General features: G+C 37.5%; 1 protein-coding gene across 3 annotated transcripts; it reads left to right on the forward strand.

Annotated features, from left to right (window-relative positions):
* Positions 1-1,981: 1,981 nt before the first annotated feature.
* toy (twin of eyeless) lies at positions 1,982-23,438 on the forward strand. 3 transcript variants are annotated; one of them, XR_001453414.2, is made up of 10 exons: positions 2,618-2,871; positions 3,271-3,451; positions 12,299-12,533; positions 14,679-14,849; positions 14,911-14,993; positions 20,061-20,324; positions 20,383-20,531; positions 21,835-22,043; positions 22,118-22,435; positions 22,490-23,438. XR_001453414.2 is itself a non-coding variant. In XM_002135628.3 (9 exons), exons 1-9 carry the CDS (start codon positions 2,618-2,620, stop codon positions 22,210-22,212), a joined length of 1,641 nt encoding a protein of 546 aa, XP_002135664.1. In that variant the 5' UTR covers positions 1,982-2,617; the 3' UTR covers positions 22,213-23,438. The 3 variants fall into 3 exon arrangements, 2 of the variants coding, with proteins under 2 accessions (XP_002135664.1, XP_015044218.1); XM_002135628.3 differs by having other exon boundaries at positions 1,982-2,871; positions 22,118-23,438; XM_015188732.2 differs by having other exon boundaries at positions 1,982-2,871; positions 14,911-14,981; positions 22,118-23,438.
* The last annotated feature ends 1,461 nt before the right edge of the window (positions 23,439-24,899 follow it).

The raw sequence follows: 24,899 nt of genomic DNA on the forward strand, positions 1-24,899 counted from the left end.
TAACAGATTTAGTCAATTAGCCAGCCGATTGGAACTCACATCTTTTCTCACCTTCTCACGGCAGTAACAGCCTTCTCTCAATTCACAGGGTATACATTATAAAATAAAAATATATAAAAATTATATATGTATTATATATTTTCTAAGCTTGTTTGATGACTATATAAAATTGATTGATTAAAATAACATGTTCGGTAATACTTATTACATTTTTCTTATCGTGTTTCGCTAAGAAAATAACAAGACGATATATCCTATTATATTATGAATGGAAAAGTCACTAAAATGTATCATCATTTGTTTCCAGTCCTTTTCTGCGCATAGGAAATTCTACATATGTATATATGTATAGAGATATCTATCTATGTAGGTACATAGTGTAAATGTGCCTTAAAACTAATTTCAAAAGTAGTCACTGAAGGAATATAAAATGATGACGGATGCAAATGTGGTAACCAGACTAAACGTTTTCCGACTGACCGTTTCTCTGTTTTAATGTAAAACCCGGTAACACATACATATAAATCCCATATTGAACATGACATTCCATGGGCGGGAGGTGTTCAAATTTTTATAATGTACGCCGGGGCAACAGAATATGAAATAAATTAACGTTTATTCACACATTCCAGAAAAATCAGATTCGTCACCTCCACAATGCTCCATGAAATTTTTGGCACACGCAGAAGGAATTACAAAAAGTCGAACCGGGAATAAGTATTTCCCTTTGAAGAACAAGCACCCTACACAGATGCCGTCAGTGAGAGAATGGGCCAAAGGTTGTGTGATTGGTGGCTTGTGGGTGGCGGGGGTTGACGGGGGACACAGGGTAAGGGGCTTATCCGGTGGTGCGTGTGACTTCAAAAATCCCAAAAACGTGTCGGGCGGCATGTTGAGTGCCAGTAGGCTTGAATGCTGCTTGAATCTTTGGGGATGGTTGTAAGTTCTTGGATGATACTAGTTACTGTTCTGCTGGTGCTTGCTTGGTGGTGGAAATTGTGTAACTGACATATACGGCAATTTGCAAACTCAAAGCCTTGTCTCTGAGATGTGAAGTAAACGAGTTTCAAATTGTATTTTCTAAAATTTCTAGATTTAAAAATCCTATCCGAAAATATGGATGAATGAATTAAATGAATTATTTTTCTATTGAAAAATCTGAACTGTTTCATTACCATTTACATATGTACGTATGTATGTATATATAATGTGTGAGATTTTTTAAAAATTTGTAAAGTTGTTTTAAAAGTTGATTTTCGTTAGTTATTTATTTTGAAATATCTTTATTTTTTATACATAAACATGAATTGTGACGCACTCCTCGCCACCTAGTGGCTCTGAGATTGAGGTGGTTTCTGCTTTTCAACAAAACAAAATATTATAATGGAAATGTGCAAAAGCCTTTAACATAAGGTATGTCTCTGTCCAAGTACATACAAGTGTGTATGTAAGCAAAAAAGCTTACAAAAACGAAACTTTTACATACGTTCATTCATATGCATATGCAGACGAAACGAAAGATGGAAATGGGTTCTCTTATGTACATACACATACATACATAAGCATATATATGTACATATGTATGAATGAATGCAGTTTTGTTTGCCATCGTTATTATCATCTGAATTCATAAAGTTAAAGCCTTCTCGTTTTCAACTAATAATTATCAAACAACCAACCAAAAGTCCCTCATCATGATAGAAAGGGTCAGGACGAAGTTGTTCTACACCGACAGTTTATTGTTGCCATCCCTCTTTTACTCAACTCCCATTCGCTCTCGTCAGTTGTATGCTCTGTTTCTGTGTTGCTCATCTCTCTTGTGTAGCTACTGCCATCTCTGTTTTTGATATGGAAAACGCATACCCATACATCCCATGGACGCGTTACCCACAGACCGCAACCAGAACGAAAGAGGCAGATAGAGTATAACTCTGTCAAAATGGCTGGCAATGATGATTTTACTGTACTGTTGCTCTTGCCAGTGTTTTTTCGCATGAGAGCTCATTAACGTTTCGCTTGGCTAAGTGCGCGCCTCGCCTCGCCACTGAAACCAGTTAGTAGAAGAAAATTTTGTTCAGAGGAAACTAAGACCGACGCCGACGTCACGATGGCTGCGATTTGATTATTTCGAATGCACATACTAGTACTTAGATTAATAAACGTGAACGCAATCCGTGGCCCTGCCTGCCGCCGGGTCGCTGACGGCACGGCAGCACCTGCCTGCACCTGTGGCAGATAATATCGGGACCAATTTTTAGTTAAACTTTAGTTCCGACTTACGAATCGGATATTCCGTTATTCTGTTACGCTAAAAACTAAACTGTACAGAGTGTTAAAAATTGCTAAATGCGAAACGAGCTGGCGAAGAGTACAAAGATTAAAATTGAAGAAAAGCTAACTAGCCCGCCGAGTATCGTATAGTGATAGTCTAGTGTTGAATAAACAAGTGAAAAATATAAAATATATGTATACACAAGTAAAAAATACGAAACGAAATCCCACTCTTTTGCAACCATTAAGCAGTGATTCGCGCGAAAACAAATACTAAACTGAACTTGTATCAAGTACGTTCAAATTGGCATCGAAATTGGAACAACCAATACACCAATCAGCAATCATGATGCTAACAACTGAACACATAATGCATGGGCATCATCCCCACTCTTCGGTCGGTCAGAGTGCGTTGTTCGGATGCTCCACTGCGGGTCATAGTGGTATTAATCAGTTAGGCGGCGTCTATGTAAATGGCCGTCCACTGCCCGACTCAACGCGTCAAAAGATAGTCGAGCTGGCTCACTCGGGCGCTCGTCCATGTGATATTTCGAGAATACTTCAAGTTTCAAATGGCTGCGTAAGCAAAATATTGGGCAGGTGAGACTCAACCCCGATATATCCCCAATCCCGTTCTAAAAATATGTAATATTTGTATTGAAATATAGCTTGCAGTGTTTAACGAATCAGACGTAATATTTAGTGGTTCTTTAAAGTTCTACGTACAGCTGGTATAACCTCCAAAACCGTAAACCTTATACATATATTTACAGTGCACATTCATTTCTAGTCGAAGCTAGTCTTTGTTTGTGTATTAGGTGTACTGTACAGTATTTCTTATACAGTATAGTATAAGATATATGTTTTATCTTGATCAGCGCCCATCAGAATATTAAACTATTCTAAACAACGAGTACAGCTAAGCTATTCTTTTTGAGTCTTCTTAAATAACATAATCGTGTTATCATGCACTAATATTTTATTCTCTTTTCGTTTTAGATACTATGAAACGGGATCAATCAAACCTCGAGCAATAGGTGGTTCCAAACCACGAGTAGCTACAACGCCGGTCGTACAAAAAATTGCAGATTACAAGCGGGAATGTCCCAGCATATTTGCTTGGGAAATTCGAGATCGACTACTTTCGGAGCAAGTTTGCAATAGTGATAACATTCCAAGTGTAAGTATCGAATTGTGTACAAATTAAATTGTATGCTCGTAATGAAAGCAAATTTGTTTGAAATACATGACACGTCTTTAGATTTAAAACTGATTTGACTATTTAAGATAAAAACTTGACAACAAGCAGTTTCCGGCCACTGTTGTATCAACTCCCTATGCGATATACTAGAAGTCAGTCTGTGTATCTGTATGAAAACCTATTTAGTTATTCGATACTCTTAAGAGGTATAGCAACCTAATTTAATGGGATTCACAATTATAAAAAAAAAAATCTCCCCCTTAATAGTTTATATTTATTTGTTCAAGTTAACCATTCAATGACTGATTAACAAGGCTGCGCGATCAAATGGTTTAGTAATGACATTACCCGTGCCAAGGAAAATATTTAAAAGAGGAAATATTTAATATGGATTGTATTTAAACAATACTCTTTCCACGAATGATATAAGAATTTCATTGATCATTTTTCTATTGACACATTCTTGAATATAAATTTAAGAACTAGTATTCGCGGCGTAGAATAATGCTGCTTGATTTGAGTTCCACGGAAAAATCTGGAATGCCGGAATCTGGCATTTCAGTTTATGGAGCTGAAGCTTTGAATACTTTTACGTATATCTTGGAGTCTCTATGAAAGGTATATAGTTTATTCATTCCTTTTCGGCTGGGTTGGATGTTTATGTAAACCTAAAAATAATTCTCGTATAATATAGTAGTTCGATTCGGCTGATCCTATCTACCTATTCAATAAAGAATATGTGACGACAGACGGAAATAGAAAGCTTTATTTTCGAAATGAGCATATAGAAAATTTCAATGTATAATATACCAAAATATTTCAGTCAGGTTTTTTTACAAAGTCTTGTTTTAAGAGATGTATATAGTTATCCAAATTTGGGTTTCGGTCTCAGCAAAGTTTCAGCCAGATTACGATCAGAAATATATTTTTGAATATTATGAAACTTATTAATTCGTTATTAATGAATTTCCTTATTAACTATATCTTAGTTTTTTTTTACTATAGTCTAACTACCCTACAAATCTCAGTTGAAAGATACGACAAATGTGTGTCGGTTGATTAGAACAAGTTGATTTGTATTTCTGAATAGATTTATTAAGGTTTTGTGTGTAGGGTTGGCAGAAAAACTAATCCTGTAGCAGGAAAAGTTTCTGCGATCAAGATTGCAGTAAAGTATGTATATCCAAACAAAAGGCTAGGACGCACAAAGGATTAAATAATTTCAAAACAAAAAGAATCCATCGCACTTAAAACGGATTAGGGAATGGATACATAGACCTTGGTCTAGTTTCGGAGATCTTTCTAATTTTCAATGGTCTCAACCGACTGAATACAATTTCATTATTCCATCAGGTAAACAACCGCATTGTTCGTCTAATCCCACAGAAGAGCTAGCCCTCTTTCATAGTGGAAGATTAGATGGTTGGAGGTTGTAAGGGTTTCTGAGGCCACAGAATGTAAAATCAGCACATTCAACATACGAGTATGTGGAATATTCATCTTAAAATATAAAGAAAGCCCGACTTCTAGTGTCGTTTAGATATCATATGCGTCTAATAAGTGTAACTGTGCTCCAATACAATTAAGAACGACATTAGGTAATGACATTAGGTCGACCGCCAGATTGCCGTCCCGTCCGACTAAGCTTCTTTGGGCCTAACCAGTTCCTAATCGCCAGATTGATAGTGGTAGGAAGCATTCTAGATTCCACAATGTAGATATTTTCTTGATCAACATCAAAAGTCAAGTCATTTTTAAATTTTCGCAACTAATTTCGTCCCATTTAAGTGGTCTTATTTTATGAATAGTAAGATCGGACCTTTGTAGTATAGTTATACATATATGCCACAGACAACGAGAGCACTGGCCTAGTATCGAAATATATACATATAAGTTGGTACCAACTGGTTACATAATGCCTGTTTTAAGAGAGAGATAGATTTATTGGTGTTTAAATTTCAATAGGACGTATTTAGATACATACATAATATATTTCTTCTTGACCAGAAGGATATTACCAGCACAATGCGGTAGAAAGAAGGGTGAGTAGTCTTAGGAAAACTGTGGTGTGCTTTTCAGCAAGAGATCTGTTTCAAAATAGCCTTTTTTCTATAAGGTGTTTGTAACGAAAAGAATGTCGAAGAAGCAGTATGTACATATATATGTACTTGTAGAATTGGTCTGTTCTTAAGAAACATTAACAGACGGATCGATAGGTGTGCTTTTCAGCAAGAGATCTGTTTTAAAATAGCCTTTTTTCTATAAGGTGTTTGTAACGAAAAGAATGTCGAAGAAGCAGTATGTACATATGTACTTGTAGAATTGGTCTGTTCTTAAGAAACATTAACAGACGGATCGATAGCTAGGTTTTTTTCTATATGAGAGGTTATAACGAGTCGTAACTTGAGTCGTGCTGGGTATGATGGTCAAAAAAGGCCGCGCTTGTCTCTCTATTAAGTTTGATCCTTGTCATGATAGATGGAAAAAACATGGAGAGAAATAAAGGGGCGCGACTTGCTCTTCGTTTATTCGCTGGCAACCTAATGCCATGTATGAATGGCTTACACTTGTTTCAGTGTGATATCATAGGAGTATTGACACAAAATATAGTTATACTATGCAACAAACGAGAAGGACAGACGGACGGACAGTCAGATATAGCTATATCGAGTGGGCTATTGATTCTAAACATATATATACTTTATTTGGTTGGATATGTGGGCCATCTACATAGTACCGGGTATAATACACAATACATTTGTATCTCAGCTAAAAAACGAGGGGGAACGTTGTGAGTTGCTGCGTACCGCAACTCTACATTTATACCCGATACTTAGTCAGTATGACTCTCCTCCGGCAGACGCCGCTAATATTAATCGACACGACAAAGAATGCGTGCGAGAGAGACAGAAAATCAGTCTGAGCGTGACGTCGGGCGCTGCGTAGCCACTGCAAATTGATTTGTTCCCTTTGGCTATACAAATAATCTGATCTGATCCAGATTCAGCAACCTGATAGATATGATCATTATCTGCGTTTTTAGTTTTCTCGTATCTTCAAAATTGTAGATGCCACAGATTTTCGTCCTTTGGGGGGGGGTGGCGAAAGGGGGTGAGGCGAAATTTTAAGATATACGTTTGATAGCGAGATCTAACAGGAGTGCGGATACCAAATTTGGTTACTCTAGCGTTAAAAGTCTCTGAGATTTGTGAATATCCCCAGATTTTCGTCCTTTGCGGGGGCGGAAGGGAGTGTGGCGAAATTTTGAAACAAACTCGTCTCGGTCCGCTATCTTAGGAGTGTGGATACCAAATTTGGTTGCTCTAGCTTTTATAGTCTCTAAGATCTAGGCGCTAATGTTTTACTCTAAGCAAAGACGCCTATGCTACGTGTGTGTTAGAGAGAGACAGGGCGAGAAAAAATGAAATTGTTTTCTTAATGCTGGCTATAATAATGATACGATCCAATTCAGATTCTGCAGTCTAAAAGATATGGTCATTCTCTACGATTCCGCGTTTTTTCATATCTTTAAAATTGTGAATGCCACAGATTTTCGTCCTTTGTGGGGGCGTAAGTGGGCGGGGCGAAGCTTTGAAATATTTTTGTAGCAGTGACATATCACAGAAGTCTGGATCCAAAACATCGTTGCTCTAGCTCTTATAGTCTTTGAGCACTAGGCGCTGAAGGGAAGACGGACAGACGGACGGGCGGACAGACGGACGGGCGGACGGACGGACAGACGGACAGACAGACATGGCTCAATCGACTCGGCTATTGATGCTGATCAAGAATATATATACTTTATGGGGTCGGAAACGATTCCTTCTGGACGTTACACACATCCATTTTCACCACAAATCTAATATATAATATAACAATACTCATTTTGAGTATCGGGTATAAAAATACAAAGTGCGATGATAATACTAGTATGTATGCAAATATGCACTTTAAAGCGTCGGATATGCTTTATTGTGTGCTTTAAAGACTTTTGTATGGTCATTCTCTACGATTCTGCGTTTTTTCATATCTTTAAAATTGTGAATGCCACAGATTTTCGTCCTTTGTGGGGGCGTAAGTGGGCGGGGCGAAGCTTTGAAATATTTTTGTAGTAGTGACATATCACAGAAGTCTGGATCCAAAACATCGTTGCTCTAGCTCTTATAGTCTTTGAGCACTAGGCGCTGAAGGGACAGACGGACAGACGGACGGACGGACAGACAGACATGGCTCAATCGACTCGGCTATTGATGCTGATCAAGAATATATATACTTTATGGGGTCGGAAACGACTCCTTCTGGACGTTACACACATCCATTTTCACCACAAATCTAATATAACCCAATACTCATTTTGAGTATCGGGTATAAAAATACAAAGTGCGATGATAATACTAGTATGTATGCAAATATGCACTTTAAAGCGTCGGATATGCTTTATTGTGTGCTTTAAAGACTTTTGTATGGTCATTCTCTACGATTCTGCGTTGTTTCATATCTTTAAAATTGTGAATGCCACAGATTTTCGTCCTTTGTGGGGGCGTAAGTGGGCGGGGCGAAGCTTTGAAATATTTTTGTAGCAGTGACATATCACAGAAGTCTGGATCCAAAACATCGTTGCTCTAGCTCTTATAGTCTTTGAGCACTAGGCGCTGAAGGGACAGACGGACAGACGGACGGACGGACAGACAGACATGGCTCAATCGACTCGGCTATTGATGCTGATCAAGAATATATATACTTTATGGGGTCGGAAACGACTCCTTCTGGACGTTACACACATCCATTTTCACCACAAATCTAATATAACCCAATACTCATTTTGAGTATCGGGTATAAAAATACAAAGTGCGATGATAATACTAGTATGTATGCAAATATGCACTTTAAAGCGACGGATATGCTTTATTGTGTGCTTTAAAGACTTTTGTATGGTCATTCTCTACGATTCTGCGTTGTTTCATATCTTTAAAATTGTGAATGCCACAGATTTTCGTCCTTTGTGGGGGCGTAAGTGGGCGGGGCGAAGCTTTGAAATATTTTTGTAGCAGTGACATATCACAGAAGTCTGGATCCAAAACATCGTTGCTCTAGCTCTTATAGTCTTTGAGCACTAGGCGCTGAAGGGACAGACGGACAGACGGACGGACGGACAGACAGACATGGCTCAATTGACTCGGCTATTGATGCTGATCAAGAATATATATACTTTATGGGGTCGGAAACGACTCCTTCTGGACGTTACACACATCCATTTTCACCACAAATCTAATATAACCCAATACTCATTTTGAGTATCGGGTATAAAAATACAAAGTGCGATGATAATACTAGTATGTATGCAAATATGCACTTTAAAGCGTCGGATATGCTTTATTGTGTGCTTTAAAAACTTTTGTACAAAATGTAAGTACGCTCTGCACGAAAAAAATTACACGAAAAGCTTCTTGGTCACTTGATTCAATTTCTTTGATGTTCTTTGATGCTTTTATGTACAAATAATAACGACCAGTAATTCATTATACCCATACTCGGCCCAGCGTCAACTCAATTGTGCTAAATGAGGAGTAAAGTGTCCAAAGAAATGTTGGACCCATGGCACGTGGCGACACTTAAGGCAACTGCAAAAGTGGCATTTTGTATGTTTGTGGTAATGACGTTGGGTATATGTATGTATCTAAATATCTGTACCTATTTACATACATGTCACGCTGATAGATATAATCCAATTTTGTTTTTGTACCAATTATAAATCTGGTTATATGAAGAACATATTCAGAAGCAACATTTTTATACCCGATACTCAAAATGAGTATTGGGGTATACTAGATTTGTGCTGAAAATGGGTGTGTGTAACGTACAGAAGGAATAGTTTCCGACCCCTTAAAGCATACATATTTTTGATCAGCATCAATAGCCGAGTCGATTGAGATCTGTCTGTCTGTCCGTCCCTATTAGAGCCTAGTTCTCAAAGACTATAAGAGCTAGAGCAACGACATTTTATATCCGGACTTCTGTGATATGTCACTGTTACAAGTATATTTAAAAACTTTGCCTCGCCCACTTCCGCCTCCACAAAGGGCGAAAATCTGTGGCATCCACAATTTCAAAGATACGAGAAAACCAAAAAGCAGAATCGTAGAGAATGACCATATCTTCTAGACTGCAGAATAAAGAAAACAATTTCATTTTTTCTCGCCCTGTGTCTCTCTAACACACACGTATCACGTAGATCTCAGAGACTAAAAGAGCTAGAGCAACCAAATTTTTGATCCACACTCCTGAAATATCGGACCTTGACGAATTTGTTTCAAAATTTCGCCACACCCCCTTCTCCCCCCACAACCCCAACCCCCAACGGACGAAAATCTGACTGTAGAGCTCTCACTGTTACAAAACTATTTGTAATTTTTCACTGCAGAACTCACTGTTACAAGTGTATTTCTTTTTGCTCACTGTAGAGAGCTCACTGCTACAAGTGTGTTTTGAAAATTTCGCCCCACCCCCCTTCCGCCTCCTATAAAAGACAAAAATCTGCGGCAACCAGAATTTTGAATATAGGAGAAAATTAATTTTCATCACAATCATAGGGAATGGTCATACCTACAAGATTGCCGAATCTTGCCGAATCCGCATCAGATCGGATTATTATTATAGCCAAAAGTAACAAATCAATTTTCAGTGGCTACGCAGCGCCCGTCGACACGTTCTGACTGATTTTCTGTCTCTCTCGCACGCACTGTTTGTCGTTTAATGTAGTCATACTGACTATGTATTGGGTATAAATGTAGAGTTGCGGTCTCCGCAGCAACTCACAATGTTCCCCCTCGCTTCTTTTAATTCTATGACAGCAGTCGCGCATACTTGGCGGTTTCTACTTAAATTTATGTATGAATACTGCGTACACCACAGAAAAGGATAAAGCAAGTGGCCCAACAATTGCTTACAAAAATAGCGGAGATACTTTTTCCGAGCGTTGCAAAAATCTTGAAAAAGTGTGCCGACCCTAGCAAAGAGTATCCTTCGCAATGCTGAGTCTTTTCCCTCCTTTTCCGGCATCAACCACAAACATCTTGGAACACGATTATTATACCCGATGATCAAAATGAGGTATAGGGGAATATTAGATTTGTGGGGAAATTGGATGTGTGTAACGTCCAGAAGAAAGAGTTTCCGACCCCATAAAGTACATGTATTCTTGATATCATCAATAGCCGGGTCGATTGACCGACTGTCTGTCCGTCCCTATGGCGCTCATACTACGCGCTGTAGTTCTCAGAGACTATAAGAGCTGGAGCAAGGACTTTTTTATTCAGACTTCTGTGATATCTCATTGTTAAAAATGTGTGTTCAAAATTTCGCCCCGCCACAACAAAGGAGGAAGATCTGCGGCATACACAACTTTTAAGATACGAGAAAATTCAAAATGCGAAATCATAGAGAATGACCATATTATCCATATATCCATGGTAAGATTGACAGTAAGAGATAGAGAGAGGGAGCGACCGTGGGTCAACCACGGGCAATTCATTCTGGTTATAATTATAAATCCATGTGATCCTGATTCGACAATCTGATAGTTATGTATGGGCGTTCTCTATGATTGTAGATGAAATAGATTTTCACAATTTGTGGGTACGAATTTTTGAAGTACACTTGTAGCAGTGTAACATCATAAAAGTCTGCTCTAACTTGTTTAGTCTCTGAGATCTCGGCGCTCATTAAGACGGCCATGTCTGTATCGATTCGGCTATTACTGATCAGGATTAAATCCCCTTCATGAGGTTGAAAATGCTTCCTTCTTGCTGTTAGACACATCTACACTATGCTCATAGAGTACGGGGTATATAGATTATCTGTATTTTGCGCAGTAACGTAGAAACGGTAATGTCTTCGCAAAAGTGTAAAGATGATTGTGCTACAAATCTTGTTTGCTTTTTGTTTTAAAGTTTGAGTCTTTGCACATCAAAATTGTATGGTTCAGCCCTACAATGTCTTGAACTCCAACACCAATGAAAACATGGTAATGGGGACTATACAATGGAAGATGAGAATGGTCGGGTTTGGATCGAATTAAAATGTATCCCAGTTTATACGAAAGACATGAGTATGAAAATTGAGCAATTTAAGACCTCTAATAGAGAGGTCCAAACGAATCTCAGTATTTTTCAGATTGATTCGCAAAATTTTGCAATGGTTCGAAAGTTCGGGAAAACAAAGTTGTTCTACATATTTATATATATGTATTGTCCAAGCTTTAAATTTTACTGTGGATTCCCGAGGGTTTTTAGTACTTGCACATACACATATGTATGAACATACATAGGTATGTATATACATATATTTCACATATCTTCGAAAAGAAAAATCATTCGAGTTGTGAAATCAAAAATTCAAATTGAAAGATAAGAATTTTACCGCTTCGTTTCTTGTTTTCGTATTGTGGAAAATTAAGAAAAAGAGTAGACTGTACTAATCGCTCTCGGCTTTCTATATCTTTCCCGCTCTCGAACGCGGGGATTGGCTATCGTCGTTAGCCAATCGTGTCTCGTCGTTACCGTTGCAATGTTTCGTTAGAGGGTAGGTTACGAAAGTTACTCTTCAATACACAAACGTATGTAATACACATGTACACACAGCTGTGCACATGTATGTACATGTGTATTGTAGGTACAATACAAAACACAAAATCTACAAAATATATTTGAATGGCAGAATACAACAGATCAGAATAATTAATTTCAGTAATACTATGTTTATGTACATATGTATGTACGTACATGTGGATATATGTATGTATGTTTTGTGAACTCTGTTTAATTGCAGGTTTCATCTATAAATCGAGTCTTGCGCAATTTGGCATCGCAAAAGGAGCAGCAAGCGCAGCAGCAAAACGAGTCTGTCTATGAAAAGCTCCGCATGTTCAATGGACAAACCAGTGGTTGGGCATGGTATCCAAGCAACACAACGGCACACTTGGCCCTACCGCCAACACCAACGGCCCTGCCGACGCCAACGAATTTATCTGGACAAATTAACCGGGACGAAGTTCAAAAGCGAGGTAAGTAAGCACCCTTGTTCTTAATTACAAATAAATAATAAACAGTTGATTTCCATAGTCGAGAAACAATCGGTTGTGGAAGTGGAGGCTAAAAGAATACATTTAAGTATTAACTTGCAGTTACATTGTTGTCCTATCTAATCAAGCATGAATGCTGCTATCAAATACTATTCGGACGAAAAGATTCACGCTGCTACAGGCTAGATTCGTGTAGTGATCAAAAAATCAATAAGAAATTGCCCAATCACACGATGCAGCCGCTTAACAAATTCAATCGAGTATAAAACCAGTCCAAGTGTTGGAAACCTGTTTTAGTGTGTACGATAGGAGTCTGCAAAATCCGGTTGCTCTAGCTCTGATGTATAGTCAATGAGAACCAGGCGTCAAACGGGACATACATAGCTATATATATATACTTCATAAGGTCGGAAACGCTTCCCTTTTGTTGTTACATGCATTTCCACGAATCTAATATACCCTTGAGTACTCTTGAGTACTGCCTCACCGAAGGAATCGTATTTTAGAGGCCAAATATTGTCAAATAAAGTCGAGCTCTTTACGCAATTATTTACCATAAATCATAAGATTACATACATATGTATGTATGTATATACATTCTTCTTGGGACTATTGACTACTAAACCCTTCTTATAGAGCTTGATTTTGCTGTTTTCTGCCAACAGCAACTAATCTGCTTTTATTATTCTTCGATAATACCTATTTACATCTTCATTGAACAGGTACATATATAATATATGTATATATGTATGTATATAAATTTATAAGTATGAATGCATGAGTAAGACGCTTCGGACCAAACACAGTGCTCTGTGTGTGTGTGTGTGTGTGCTAAAAGAATAGCATCAGTAACCCTCCACCTTCAATGCAATCTCTCAAATCTCTCTTGATAGTATTTTGTCACAGATGATCAAACAGCATGCCAAACAAAAAGTTAATTTGTTGGTCATTTGTTGTTTGCCATTAAATCTAATTGAGGCATAGCATTCGTTATTTGGCTTTAGCTTCTGTTTCTTTTGTTAACTTCAATTGTTTTTGTTTATTTTGCGATCAATGAATTAGAATGACATATGTCCTTTTTCCAATAAACATACCCCTGCCCATGTGCCTATACTCTTATCTCATATTATCTCGTCCAATCAACTTGATTGCTGTATCAACCACACACACAGACGCAGGCCCACAGCATTAAGGCATATGCAAGCATTTTTATCAAATACGAAAAACCATCTGCAAAATTAATTAAACTAAACCAATTTTCTTATCCCGCCTGACTTTCGATTCATATCCGGAACAATTTTTTAGCCGATTGACCACATTTAGATTTTGATTAAATGACTAAAACGAATGGTTTGAATTGTAGAAAAATAGAATATATTTTCATACCCGATATTTTTTTTGTCTCAAAGAGTATAGGGATATATTAGTGAAAGTGTAGTGAAAGTCTCTCTCTCGGTGTAGACTTCTATGATATTACACTGAAATCAAGTTTGTTTCAAAATTTTTGCCACACTCCCTACTGTCTCAGTAAGGGCGAAAATCTTCACCATTTTGATGATACGAGAAAACCGGTGATAAAAGATGATAAATGGAGTGCAAAAATTAACATTAACAACATAACTAGCGGTCGTGGTCCCTCTTTTTCTAATAAAAAAATCTATGATTGTACACACTTCCCGCATTATTGAACCATTCAATTCGTCCCTATTGCGAACAGCATCTTTTGGTAGACCGAGAGAGAGAGAGAGCATCCGGCAGTCATCGGCTCCGATACCAATTGTCAATTGTTAGTTCCAGTTACTTCATTTAATTAAATTTACTAATACCAAAGATTAATGGCTGAATTTTCTAGGTAAAAGTTCATATATAACAATATTTTTTCACAAAAAAAAGTGTTAAATCAAAATTAAAACTTTTTGTTTTTTTTTTGCTGAGTATATATGTATGTATATACTATATATAATTGGAGAAAGGTCGGTCGAATAACAACGTTCTTTATTAGGAAAACTTTGTACTATAACTTGTATCCTTTCCAATTATCTCTCACAGAAACACAGAATCTAACTCAAACACAACTGTATCACATCCCGCCTCAAATAATAAATTTCCATTTTATATTCTCTTTAGATATATATCCCGGTGATGTATCTCACCCCTCGCACGAGAGTACGTCAGATGGCAATTCCGATCACAATTCATCTGGAGACGAGGACTCTCAAATGCGGCTACGGCTGAAAAGAAAACTTCAGCGCAATCGAACCTCTTTTACCAATGAACAAATTGACAGCCTGGAGAAAGGTAACTATTAATTTAATCCTATAGTATAAATAACCATATTTATTTGTCGTGCAATTTACAGAATTTGAGCGAACACATTACCCGGACGTATTTGCGCGAGAGAGACTTGCTGAAAAAATTGGTTTGCCAGAGGCACGTATTCAGGTTTGTCTTTCAGTTTTGTTTAATTATATAAAAAAACCTTTTTACGAGGTAAATGTATGGTAACACAGAAATTTTGAAGTCCCAAAATTTCTTATCTTTCATTTTGTGACGAAAAGGGTCGATTTAATAGTCGGCACCGGGTTTTCAAAAGCGAGAAAAGAGAATATTTAAGAGACATTATGCATGTATGTATGATTTTTTATAGTACATCTATTAACTTGGATGTTGTCTTTCGTCACAAACTTTGATATCAGTTATTCTGAGACTTTAAAATGTTTTTTGGCACCAGACTTTTATCTTTTAAAAAGATTTTTAAAGCCTTGCCGGTTTTTATAATTTTGGTTAGATGTTTTTTAACTCAAAGAAGAAAGTAATTCCTCCACATAAAGGCTTTCCCATGAATCGAATGTAAACCTAAGCTATCTGAATGAGACTTAGCACCCTATACTTTTTTTTTAAAGGGAAAGATTATTACTAACTGGACATCGTATACTACTTGCCAGAAGTATCCTTTATCTGTCTTTCCAGAGTCGCCTTGCCTGGAGTCCTTGTAACCTTAGCTTCTGCGAAATCATGTATTACGGCTCCTTCTTTTTGCCACTTCCAGTGTAAACGCACGTTACTGGGCCATCGGTAGAACCCTAGAAGAAGGCTTATCTTTTAGCGAGCCCTGTGGCTTGTCCTGCAGATAAAGTAACAGAAGTTACATGGATGTAAAAGTGGTCTGAAATTCTACTGTGTATTGCATATGTACCTTATTCTGAGCTCTAACGAACTCCTCAAAACAGTATCGTATCAATACCCACTAAGTTGCGTTGGTGGTGTTGCAGGCAGGCATTAGATTAGGCCCCCTTGAAAGAATTTCTTTTCACCGCTCACGGCGCACATCAGGGTGGTTTTTAAAAGTGCCTTCAGCATTGTCATTGCTTTGCCGTCAAGGGGGGACGATCTGTCAGTCCGTATGAGACTGAGTTTGACACGCCTGCCATCCAATTGTAAAATGGGGCTGTCCGCACTAAATGATTATTCTAATAACTAGACGCGGATTCACCAAGGTCTGCTTTTTAACAAATATTAAGTTTATCGTTTTAAGAAAAACAATTGATCTAAGACTACTCCTTTTTACAAAAGATACAATCGCTTAAAAACAAGTACATACATATATGCACGAAATATCTCATTTCTATGAAGCATTGGACCAAAATATTTTTGGGATTTTATTTTAATTTTCAAATAAATAAGTTGGCATCGGAAAATGTGTTTTAAAAGAATGTGAAATAATGCTAAATAGGCGTACACGCTATACAATATATATATATGTACATCTGTGCATAAATATATGCATGACTTGTTCTCCTTCAACTTCTGTTGTCTTTTCTGTGGCTGCAAAGGCAAGATGCTATCAATACACAATCCTGTGCTTTGCAGCTATGATTAAGGGGTCCTTCAGTCGCCCTTTGCTTTCAGCTCGCTGCAACTCTATCTCTGACACCCTGACACTCAGACAACTATATCTCCTGCACATTGCAGAAAAGTATCCGAACAGTAAATTCTACAACCAGTCTGTGTTTGTAGCTAGCTTTGTCTTCGTACTTTCTAGCTCTTAATGCAAGTAATTTTTTCGTATTTTGACTAAACGAGTCAGTCCTAAGCGAGGGGATACAATCAGACAGAGTCAAAAATCAACCCAAAACACTACAATTCACCCTGCGAATTCCGTTCATTTTTAATGGTTTTTTGTCGTCGGGCACAGTCGTATTGTTTGTGTAAGTGAATAAAAACAATTTGACTGTAAAAACACTTGAAACATCTCTTGTTTTTTGCATTGAGTAGCCGATGACGCGGGCACATTGGAGGACACTGACGAACTTAAGGGGAAACATGTCGGATGAAGTGGAAGCGGCAACAATAACGCAAAGTAATAAATGTCATGGTGTAAATATTAAGGCCCAGCAAATATTGTAATCCCTATTCACATTCACCCCTTTGTCATATTGCTAAATTTTGATTCTCTGCATAGCTACTATGTGAAGGGTGTGTCTCCAACTGCGAACGCGAACGCGACTGCATGACCAAAGTAATAGCTTCATTATACTTCAACTGCAAATTTTCAAACACCGACGCAAAAGTGCTCAAATCAATTCGTTTGACGCGAAGACTTGAACGAATTGTAGTCCTCTGTGACACTTGAGTGTTTATGACTTTAATGTGCTCAGCAATAACAGGCACTTCATAGCTGCTTCGTTTTTGTCTGTACTCTCTACACAGTCATAGCATCTGTATTATCTGTATCTGTATTAAGATTGAGGTCCACGATCCATGCATCCATACCTTATCTTTTTTTCGAAAAAAATGGGCAAAGCTATTAATTATATAGAACAGGAGAAATATTGGTTTTGCACCCATTCAAAAGGTAATATAATATTCCTGATTTTTTCAACGCAAATAATTTTTGAAATCAGTTAAAGAAGTTCAAGGTTAACAGAAAAAATGTAATTCAAGAGTACAAAGCAAGAAACTCAATACATATTTGTTATTTCTATTTATTTGTTTTTTGCTCAAATATAATTATTATAGAGCTATTATTAAATCATTCTTAGTTTTCATCTTGGACGTTGACTGCATCTTTCAAGAGGCGATGCAGTTACTGCACCGTCAAGTGGCCCGTGTGAAACCAACAGAAGGCTGTTAGATGGCTAGATATCGGGTTTCAAAGTTCATAGTCCGTTTTGTTTATTTGTACGAGTATCTTCTCTTTACAATTTAAGTTTGTAAAAGTAATTCTGCAATTGCAGTCTTATTGAAAACCTTTTTCTTTTGTGTGAACGTAGTGTCTGATCGCTGCTCGACTCCGAGTCTCGTTGATAAGTGTTGTTGCACCCTCTAATTAAAGGATATGAGGTTATCCTATTATTCATATACATATACAGATTGACATATATATTTAAGTAACAGACAAAAGGAAGCGTTTCCGAACCCATAAAGTATGTACATATGTACATATATTCTTAATATTCTTGATTGCCATTATCAGATTTATGCAACTATATGTACATATATTCTTAATATTCTTGATTACCATTATCAGATGTATGCAACTATGTCCGTTTGTTTGTATTGTGGGGTATTGTAGTGTCGTGGCGCTAACATATTTCCGAATCTTGATTACATCGGATTATTATTATTATAGCCAGAATAAAACGAGGTGGAACGTTGTGAGTTGCTGCGGACACCGCAACTCTACAGTTATACCCGATACTAAGTCAGTATGGCTTTCCTCCGGCAGACGCCGCTAATATTAAACGACACGACAAAGAGTGCGTGCGAGAGAGACAGAAAATCAGTCTGAGCGTGATGTCACGCGCTGCGTAGCCACTGCAAATTGATTTGTTCCTTTTGGCTACAAAAATTATCTGATCTGATCCAGATTCAGCAATCTATGATTCCCCGTTTTTAGTTTTCTCGAATCTGCAATATTGTGGATGCAACAGATTTTCGTCCTTTGTGTGGGCGGAAGGGGGTGGGGCGAAATCCACACAGGAGTGTGGATACCAAATTTGGTTACTTTAGCCTTAATAGTCTCTGAGATTTGTGGATGCACCAGATTTTCGTGCTTCGCGGGGGCGGAAGGGGGTATGGCGAAATTTTGAATCAGACTTGTCTAGGTCCGATATCAGAGGAGTGTGGATATCAAATTTGGTTGCTCTAGCTTTTATAGTCTCTGAGATCTAGGAACTCACATTTTGTAATAGGCAAAGCCGAAACTGTTTCCTTGATTCTGGCTATAATAATTATACGATCTGGTTCAGATTTTGCACTCTAGAAGAAGGCAGACTCTACGATTCTGCCACAGATTTTCGCGCTTTGTGGGGGCGGAAGAAGGCGGGGCGAAGTTTTGAAATATACTTGTAACAGTGACATATCACAGAAGTCCGAATATAAAATGTCGTTGCTCTGGCTCTTATAGTCTTGGAGCACTAGGCGCTTATAGGGACGGACAGACAGACATGGATCTATGGACTCGGTTATTGATGCTGATCAAGAATATATACGATTATACGAATATATACGGCCGGAAACGATTCCTTATGGACGTTAAACACATCCATTTTCATCACAAATCTAATATACCCCTTTACTATATACTTATTTTGAGTATCGGGTATAAAAACTCGCGTTGTAGTGGCTACGCAACCAATTCTCTCTCGCTCACAACCTCACTCACGCTCTATACCTCATTCAATGTGTGTGATCTGTCGGAAGAGAGCGGAATAAAACGGCTGATATTGGTGTAAGAATAGGAAAAAATACAGATGTAAAAGAAAGCTTAAAGAAAAATCGATACCAATCAAATATAATAAATGAAAATCTAACAAACGTTTCGATCGGTTTTTATGAATTTTTGTTTGGCAATAAATCTATTTGTGAGTCGCAGCTATGGCCACGACTCAAAATTTATACCCAATAATCAGTAAGTATGGCTCCTCTCAGCCAGAGAGCACACACATTGTACTACGAAGAGTGTGTGTGAGAGAGAATGAGTAAGCGCGTGTGCAGATTTGCGTGGCAACTGCACATTGATTTTTTCTTTCTTGATATAAAAAAGATATGGTCATTCTCTACGATTCTGTGTTTTCGGGTTTCTCGATATCTTTTAGACTGTTAAATTTCCGTGGCAACTGCACAGTGATTTTTTCTTTCTTGATATAAAAAAGATATGGTCATTCTCTACGATTCTGTGTTTTCGGGTTTCTCGATATCTTTTAGACTGTTAAAACTGATTTTAGACTATCGGACATAAAGAACAAGAAGATGTAAGTAAACTACATTTCGTGTAGTTGTTTATGGTGTGTCAGCTAACGATTAATATTCGTGTGATTTTCAGGGTCATCTGTTAATTTGCAAATTGGAAGCATATTTTAATTCTAATTACTTTTAATAGTGATCAAACTTATAAGGCATATGATGATAACTTTAGTTTTAGTTTTAACGTACACTCATGCATCATGAATTTAGTAATATGATTTAAACCTATAATGCAATATAATACAACTTTTTCATGAACAGGTATGGTTCTCTAACCGGAGGGCCAAGTGGCGGCGAGAGGAAAAGATGCGCACTCAAAGACGGTCCGCAGATAATGTAGGTGGCAGTAGCGGTAGAGCCAGCACAAATAATCAACCAAGTACAGCTGCATCTTCCTCCGTCACACCGTCGAGCAACTCGACGCCCGGTATTGTTAGCTCAGCGGGCAACGGCATTGGTTCGGAAGGAGCATCGTCAGCTATAATCAGCAACAACACCCTACCCGATACATCCAATGCCCCAACTGTAAGTAATTATAGCACTTAATATGGTTTCACAATAGCTCGATTTTCATATGTGATAGGTTCTCGGAGGTGACGCCAATGCCACGCATACAAGCTCGGAAAGCCCACCACTTCAAGCTGTAGCACCGCGCATACCCCTAAACGCTGGCTTCAATGCTATGTACTCCTCTATCCCGCAGCCCATAGCAACGATGGCAGAAAATTACAAGTAAGTTGGTTAAAATTCGAAACCTGTATTGCACTAAACGTAGCAACACACGTTAAACAAGTGCACTAAACAAGTATCTATATACTATGTACATATTGTTTTATAATCGGATAATATATTATTTTTGGTCGCTACTAATTTGGGCGCATCGGTGGATTATAACCCTATAAAAATGTATTAATATTAGATCCCCATTCCATATATCCATTAGAGATACCACAGTATTTAAGCCCAGTACTCAATAAGTTGTTGTTCTGGTTTTGGTTTCGATCTTCATTCCCTCTCTTCTCTCAAAGACTAGCTTAGCAACAGAAGGCTTTTCAGAGCTTTTCGTGCATTAGGCATAGCAAAATAAGAGCCAGCTTTTTGATAATTTGTTTCATTTCGTTTATTTTTTTACCCGGTATTCGAAGAGCATAGGGGTGTATTAGATTTGTAGTGAAAATGGATGTGTGTAAAACCCAGAAGGAAGCGTTTCCGACCACATAAAGTATATATCTTCTTGATCAGCATCAATAGCCGAGTCGATATAGCCATGTCTTTCTGTCCATCCCGATGAGGGCCTTAATCTGATACAGATCGAATCATTATTATGGCCAGAAGGAAACAAATTAAATTTCAGTAGCTACGCAACCCACAGCCACGCGCTTACTCATTTTCTGTACGCCCTCTGGCGCGAAAAAACGGACGTTGATGTAAATAAAAAAATGTAAAAAATATTGAAACAAATAAAATCTAATATGTATATACACAAATCTCCCAAATGGCTAAAACGATTTTTTTTTACATTTGTTTCACCATAAAATTAATTTATTCTTTTGCGAACAGCGATACAATCGTGATTTTTTAGCTGCTTAAATCGTTACTTGACAGAATCGAGAGCAGTATTACCCAGAATAGTGAAAAAATAAGATCTCAATTATTCTTCTGGTGTAAAGATTGTACATCCAACTCAATTAATGGATAAAATAAAGAATAATTTAGTACTTAACCCAAACGTGCATTGGCCACCTAACGTGCTAATATGAGAAACCAGGCACTTTAGGGAAGACAATCGAATTCGGCCCAAAAAATGTTAAAGCTTGAAAACAAATAACACCCGCCATAAAGCCGACTCTGAGCAAAAACGTAACAATAAATAATGAATTTCGGTGCGCCAAGGTGTCCTTATTAATTTCCTTTTGTAAAATGTATATATTTATATGAAATGTATACATATATATGTAAATTTACAATGCAGCTCTAGTAGTTGATCAAGCTGCGCTTTGGAGAAGTATTAACAGAAACTTACACATTTCGATAGCTCAATGACCTCTTCGTTAGGCTCGATGACGCCCACATGCCTGCAACAAAGGGACAGCTATCCCTATATGTTTCACGATCCGCTGTCTCTAGGATCTCCGTATGCTCCGCCCCACCATCGAAACGCACCGTGCAATCCAGCAGCTGCACACCAACAACCTCCTCAACACGGAGTTTATGGTAACAGTTCTTCAATGACATCGAACACAGGTAGGGTACAGGTGTGAACGTTGAGTTATACGACAGTAAACTAATCAAGAGTCTCCCTCTTTTATTTCGTACAGGTGTTATCTCTGCCGGTGTGTCTGTTCCCGTGCAGATATCAACGCAGAATGTATCAGATCTAGCGGGTAGTAATTACTGGCCGCGTCTTCAGTGATCGTCAATTTTTAATTTGCCTTCTGCGCTCCTATCCAAGGCAGCAGCCGCCGCGGTAGCAGTTGCTACCGTACATGCAGTTGAGGAGCAGGATAAGTATCAACAAGCGCATTCGGTTGTTAGTGAGGAAGCTACAAACACCAGCGATATCAATAGCCCACCAAATTTTATTCCACAAATGGCACTATGTTCACACCTGAAGATGAGCGAAGGTGCGAAGAAGGGTATGGGTATGATGAAAATGGGTGTATGCATTTCACTTAGTGAAGTTATATCAGGTCAAGCTCTTACGCGTCCAACATCGCTATCCGCATCAGTGTCTACAACATCACCGATTTTTGATCCAGATGGTCTTGGTCCTGATCTTGACGCGAGCCACATCCAGACTGTCAATTGCAAATAATATAACAAATGAGCACCTCGACACAATGCCATTCCCTATCTCTTTCCCGGCTTAGGCGATACACATATTAAGTAGATCAGATCAGTGCCCTAGTACATCTATTATTTTTGGAAACGCAATTTACATACATAAATACATATATAGTTGCATAAATAGGATACTATTCAACTAACTAAGCAGAGTTATTCAGTTACGTACATATGGATGTACATATTTATTTTAATTTATGAAAATTCATCAAATTTCATATATGGCATACACATATGCCATATATGTACATACATATATGCCATATGTACATACATACATATATAAGAAGATAATAATGAATATGGGAATGCAACACCATTGGCGAATCAAGCCTAAATATAGATCTCTCCATACATACATATGTATGTATAATGTATTTATTATTATTTATTGGGATTGCTATGCTATCCAACTGTATGAAGTGTGTGGAAACATACATACATACATATGAGTGTATAATCGAAATTAATTGCAACGAACTTAATTTCCAATAACATACGAGTATTTAAGACAACTCATTAAGACAGAGACACCGACACCTCCCTAGAATATAAGTCTTCAGTTTTAAATAATGTATATGTTTATGTATTTAATAACTTATGTATGTATTTAGCATATGGTTCGAATTTATATATAGAAAAAGTCGATGTATGTAATAAGCCAGTGAACTTACTCATGTATGTTGCATATTAACACACATACACATGTACATATGACCATACATGCATACGCATATGTTTGTATTTCTGACGTTCTTAAAAAAGATTTAATAAAATACTACAAATGTACACGTACATTACCAGTTTCAGTGTTATTTTAATAAATAAATTTAATACATGTTTTCAATGTCTTCAATGTTCAAACAAAATGTAACATTACCTTTTATGTAGGTACAAATGCCCTTATACTACGGCTGCGGCAGGCGTCTTTGCTTCTAGCCGAATACGAAGTTTTTTTACATAGGATACAAATAGGGACCTAGTGGAAGCGAAAAGAGACGGGACGACCTTTTCGAAAGCTGGTACGTGTTTTCCAAATATTCGATTCTTTTTGCACTTCTCTGCCTATCAGCGCAACTATCATCACAAATAACAACAACAAAAAACCAGATACAAATTCCAATTTAGACGCCTTAAAATTATGGCTGTGGGAAAAGGTAAAAATATACATACATATGTACATATAATTCTTAAAACAAACACTTTAAACTAATTGTATCATTAGACAAGTACAAAAAATATACAATACAAGGACCAAAAAGCTTTAGGGTCTTGTTGAGAAATCATTGCAAACTTGTTTAAATTATATGAAAAAGCAGGATGTATTATTAATTTACTAATTTTCGTTCGATGCTTCATGGCATAAATCATGTTGTTTTTGCAATCTTGCGCCCTAGAAGGATTGACGTTGTGCGTCGCTCAAGACTGTGTATTTGTTGTTGGAAAATTACCGGACCGATGACCTGCGTCATTGCTATTATTTACACTGCCACGACTTAGTTATCGATATCCGAATAAACATATGTTGAATAAATATCTTGCTGTTGAACCACAGCCAAAAGATTGTGAAAGTTTTATTCATATTTTCAACCAACCAAATAAATTGGCCATGCTAAAACTCTGTTATTGTTATTGTCATCAGCTGTTTTTGGCGGACGGTGAATGGTGCCAGTGTGAATCGGCGTTTTACATCTGTCAAAAATTCCCACTGTTCCCCCAGGAAGCTATTCCTCTCAGTGTGCAGAGGGCATTACATTATAACCACAGTATCATTTAATTGTGCTGCAAGTAACAATAAGTGCACAACGATATTTTCGGATCAATAATTACAGATATAAAACTGTTCCATTCAGTCCTGGGTAATATTAAAACCCTTTAAAAACTTGCTGCAAATGTGTTGGAAATTTTAAGTAATTTACCTACTAATTCTTGACATTCTAGCGGACGGGGGTGTGGAATAAAACGTTAGGATGTAAACGTATGCAAGACGTGGCCTGAGTGTTCAATTGGTAAGAAAATTAAATTAGATAGAAACATGCATACGGGGAAAGGATATATCCCCGTATTACTGAAATATAGTTTGCACATGACTTGCTATTTCCACATACAGAATTTTAAGATTTAAATTATGGTAAATGTTATGAGAGACTACAAAGCTTAAAGAATTCAAACAATAAATAAATGAAAAATTATGTACATACATATGTAAAGAATAACAGAAACATAAAATTGTGAATTTGTACTGCACAACTTAAT

This window comes from Drosophila pseudoobscura, chromosome 5 (genome assembly GCF_009870125.1).
Source record: "Drosophila pseudoobscura strain MV-25-SWS-2005 chromosome 5, UCI_Dpse_MV25, whole genome shotgun sequence".
Taxonomy (NCBI): domain Eukaryota; kingdom Metazoa; phylum Arthropoda; class Insecta; order Diptera; family Drosophilidae; genus Drosophila; species Drosophila pseudoobscura.